The following is a 4,990-nucleotide window of genomic DNA, read 5'->3' on the forward strand; positions in this document are numbered from 1 at the left end:
GGATGTATTTGTTTAATATGGGTATCAAATGAAAGCTGTTCATGAATGCTTTAAGATTGAGCACTTTTCATATAGCTGGGTGACTAGGGTCTCGAGATATAGACCAAAACGTGGACCTGGGTAACCTTGGGTGTATTTGTTCAATATGGGTATCAAATGAAAGCTGTTCATGAATGCTTTAAGATTGAGCACTTTTCATATAGCTGGGTGACTAGGGTCTCGAGATACAGACCAAAACGTGGACCCGGGTAAACTTAGGCTGCATTTGTTTAATATGGGCATAAAATGAAAGCTGTTATGTCAAAAATATGCGGATGCAAATAAAAAAAAAATTAAAAAATTCATGAATACCGTTTTTGTGAAAAATAAAATTGTGTAATGCGGACAGTTCTTTAATCTTCTTTAATATAAAAATTAATATAAAAATAAGTAGGGTTTTCCTTCCTGACGCTATAACTCCAGAACGCACGAACCGATTTCCACGGTTTTGCATTCGTTGGAGGTTTATAGCTAAGAAAATTCAGGAAAAATTTCAATAGAAAAGTATATGGTGTGTGAGTATCCCTCACGAAAATAAGTATGTTTCATTTAAAGTAGATGGTGCCGGTGCGTGAAACATTGTTTAACAGCTATTCATTGTACTTTGCTCAGTTAATTTCATGTGACACTAGCGAATACCTGGCGTGCTTCGCTGCGCCTTAAAAGTAATTTTGTTTTGTTACTCCCTCTCACAACATTTGAAAATATTAGTTAATATTGCTGTACATATTTGTATAGTAGGGAGATTTTTTCAAATTATATAAATATACGTTATTTGAATATTGAATCAATACACGTTTGAGGAAAGGGTGCGATAGTAGACTCCAGTTATAAGATTATAAATTAAATTTCCAAGAGAAAGTCGGTTCTTTACATATTTTCTAATTACCTTCGAAAATATATTAACTCAAAAAAATAAAATAAACAATGCTTCATAGATCGATTTTTTAAGTATTATTTTCTACTTTTTAGTCCATTTATAAAAGCGTTGTATATTAAACAGTTTTTTTTATATTATTTATTATATATATAGATAATTCAAATTTAAAGCGGGCTGTATAAAGAAAACCTGCGTCAAATAAGTGATGTGTTTATACCCATTTTCTAACTGATGTGAGAAATAAAAAACCGCTTTGAAAAAAAATTCATGTCAATACACTTTTGAATTTCAAAGCGTTTTGAAATTTAGTTTATGCATTCGTTTTGAATCACTGCGAACTGGGTCAAAGCGCATTATGTGTCGGTATAAACAAGGTAATAGTCGTATTAGTGCCTGTTTTTTTCATTTAGAGTCGACTCCTAGAGTTGGAGGGACGAGAAGCTGTTACTAAAGCTAGCACAAAATCCGACAATCATAATGCCATTTAATTTTTCGTGTTTATTTTTCGCATTTATAATGGGATTTTGTGGATTTCAAAGGACGAAGAATAATTAAGAATGTCGAAAGACCATTTATGACAGTTGCGCGAAACTTGGATTGTAGATAATTCTTCGACAAAAAGACAAATTTGATTCTTTTAAATAATGTTCTCACTTTTTGCTAATTTTATTTTTAATTTTTTGTACATTTATTTTATTAAGTTAAGTTTATGGCGCAGCATAGTAACACGGTGCTACAAAAAAAGTCATGAAATACCCCCGAAACAAAACCTAGTGTAGGTATGGTCGAGTACAACATGAAAATGGGGGTTCGGTGTAATAACACAAACCGCAATTCTCGTTGAGCAATAAGACCAACTTTTAAACTTAACAATAATAAAGCAAAAAAAGTGCACATATGTAGGTAGTCACCCAGTTACATTTGACAAAAGGTAGTACATGAATAAGTTAAATGGACGGATTTGTAAGTATACAATTTTGAAAGTACCAGGCGTCGCGACGGTCCCCGTTCGACGACGCGATCGCATCCCCCGAAAAAAGAATAGTAATCAAATGACACTAGTTCACTTCTGAAACTGCTTTTTAATGTCCAAGTAATGGAAATTATTGCGTATGGTGTTACTGCATGCACCGCACCCATGGTGGAATTATACCAGGTGAAGTTATATTAGAGTGAGAAAAAATATTTTGACACTGCTTTAATTCAAAACATGCCTATAAAATGTGACTATAAGACAGCCGAATGTCAGAAAATAAAGTCACCTGTTTAATGCCCCATTCATCCCACCTGTTTATACCGAGTATACGTTCAAATTTATAAGTGGGTAAAATTTTACATAATTTTACATCACTACTTCGTACCACATGTTCCCTTCGTCTTCGTAAACGAACTCCACATTTCGGATATGGTGAAACCAGTGATGATAATGCAGAAATTTTAACTGAAGATTAAACAGTGTTTGCATTATTCAACTTTGCGTTTATCAATTGCGTTCAACTCAACGCAGGGTTGCACGAAAAAAAAGTTGAATGGCTAAATGTTGGCTGGCGACCAACTTTGTTGAAAGCGATTAGTTGAAAGGCCATTTAACCAAAAGTTGAATGCAAAGTTGAACAATGCAAACACCTTTTTATGGCGAATATTTTGATATTTTTTCATATTTTGATATTTTTAGCCATTCAACTTTTTTTCGTGCAACCCTGCGCTGAGTTGAACGCAAATGTTGAACGCAAAGTTGAACAATGCAAACACACTTTTAAACTCAAAACAATATAACAATATTCTCTGTGTTATATGCTGCGAACAGGAACGGCAAATTTTGTTTGTTCCATGCCATGGCGGAATCATACCAGGTGAAGAAATTAGAGCGAGAAAAAGATTTTGACACTGCCTTATTTGGTAAATTGCCTGTAAAATTTGACTATAAGGCAGCCGAATGACAGAAAATAAAGCGAGAAAGCTGCTTTATAACTTCGCCTGTTTATTGCGCATGGTTCCATGCAAACATTTTAAGGTTTTCCAGCAATGTTTTTAACATATTAAATATTTTGTTAAACTTTTCATAAGTAAAAATATTTTGTGAACTTTACTTTCTTCATACGAATTATATCACATTTTTTGTTTAATTGTATTTTTATAATATACAAAGTTCTTTTCNTATTTTGTTAAACTTTTCATAAGTAAAAATATTTTGTGAACTTTACTTTCTTCATACGAATTATATCACATTTTTTGTTTAATTGTATTTTTTTTGTATACAAAGTTCTTTTCCTTCTGTCTGTAAACTGTTTTTGTACAAATAGTGTAAATAAGCAATAGGAAATAAGGCAAAATTTGGTATTATTTCCCATTTAAAAGTGAAATAAAGCAAATTTTAGACTTAGCTTGTTGGGAGACTGCATCGGTTAAACTTTAACGAGCCCCTATTTTTATTCATTTTTTCAACTTTGCTCATCGCTAATTTAGGTCCTGTGCCAATTGATAGAAAATAGAAAATTTTGACGGATCAAAGTAAAAATTTGACACTTGTCGTGGTGAATACGAACGTCAAACAATATAGCAGCTTATAACCATGTATACACATAATATTGCTTGGCGGTAATTTGGAGTGAACATGAAAATGAAAGCTAAACAGCATAAAAAAGCGTACGTTACTTGCAAATTATAAAATAAATATAAATTTTAAGAATTTCAGCAACACACAAAAATAAAGCTTTCGAACGAGCGTTTGTTTGGTTTTTCAACTGTCAAAATTTTACTCTGCATTTGGCACAGCAAAATTCAATTTATTTGTACACCATAGCAAATTTTTCCACCCCGTCTCACCACGGAGAAAAAAGTTACCGATTGGCACAGGCCCTTAAAAAATTTAGGTAAAAGTTGCCAAATGTGTAATATTTATCTAAAAGTACATTTATTATAAATAAATTGGTACCTCATCTACTGCAATTGCATAAAAATTGTCGAAGTTAAGCAATTTAAGTATATCATATGCGTATCTCAAAAACTAATTGACCGATATCGACGAAATTTGATATACACATTGTACTTGGCCTCCTTATGTAAATTATTGAATATTTTTGAAATCGGTCGAAAACTACTCCCCCCAAAAAAATAGCTAGCTTTGAGATTTGAAATTACCGTTATGTGGGTGGAGTACGTGATTTTTTCCGACTTCAAAAGTATTCATCACGGTGCTTAACGAGGCTAAGCACAATGTGTACATAAAATTTCGTTGATATCGGTCAAGAGGGTTCTGAAACTATACGTGACATATTTTCATGTTGTACTCGACCATACCTACAACCAACACTAGGTTTTGCTTCGGGTGTATTTCATGATTTTTGTTTTGTAGCACCGTGTAATTAACCGAAATAAACTCAAATATCAGGGTTGCTAGTAGGCATAAAACCGCTAATTTAACACTTTTGTAATAGAATCTTGTGGTAAAGCCGGATTTCATGGGGAATAGTACTAAACTGACTATGATACACACGAAAATTGCTTTTTAGTATTACTCTAATTAAAGCTGGCTCTAGCTGGGGACTATGATTATGCCTATATGAATTTTAAAAGTATTTTAAAAAAGATATAGGCTGCATTTCTTTATTCATTCTGAACGTTTGGAATAAACTTTTTTGTTTACTTATTCTTTAGAACGTTCCTGATGATATGTAAACGTATATTTCAAAGGCATTCTGTTTATTCCGGCTGTGAAATGGGATTATCCGGAATGTATAAAGAAACGCAGCCATAGAGTCACGGACGAACTGCGACCAAAGACACTAGTTTACCATTTTTTCAACACCCATAAATAGGAATTTATTTATTCAATGAAAATATTTTTTTTATTTGCAGCAATCGGATAATGGCATACTAGGATCGTAATAATAAATGCAGAATCCATAATTTTGCATAAACTTGACTTAAGGACTGCGTAGAATAGAGTTGCACGTCATATTTTTTATACCCGAGCGCACTTGTGCACAAGGGTATATTAATTTTGTTCACATAACGGTTGTTTGTAACAGCCAAAACGAATCGAGATAGATATAGACAAATGTATACATA

The 4,990-nt window shown here is 32.8% G+C and overlaps 1 protein-coding gene across 1 annotated transcript in view; it reads left to right on the forward strand.

The window, feature by feature from the left end:
• The window catches only part of Os-C (antennal-specific protein Os-C), a 6,835-nt gene extending 1,845 nt beyond the window's left edge, over positions 1-4,990 (forward strand). Inside the window, exon 3 of the mRNA XM_017620784.1 lies at positions 4,778-4,990. Coding sequence (XP_017476273.1) covers positions 4,778-4,788 — 11 coding nt within the window. The 3' untranslated portion in view covers positions 4,789-4,990. The remainder of the gene's footprint in view (positions 1-4,777) is intronic.

This window comes from Rhagoletis zephyria, unplaced genomic scaffold (assembly GCF_001687245.7).
Source record: "Rhagoletis zephyria isolate East Lansing unplaced genomic scaffold, Rhagoletis_zephyria_1.1 Rzeph_scaffold_02247, whole genome shotgun sequence".
NCBI classification, from domain to species: domain Eukaryota; kingdom Metazoa; phylum Arthropoda; class Insecta; order Diptera; family Tephritidae; genus Rhagoletis; species Rhagoletis zephyria.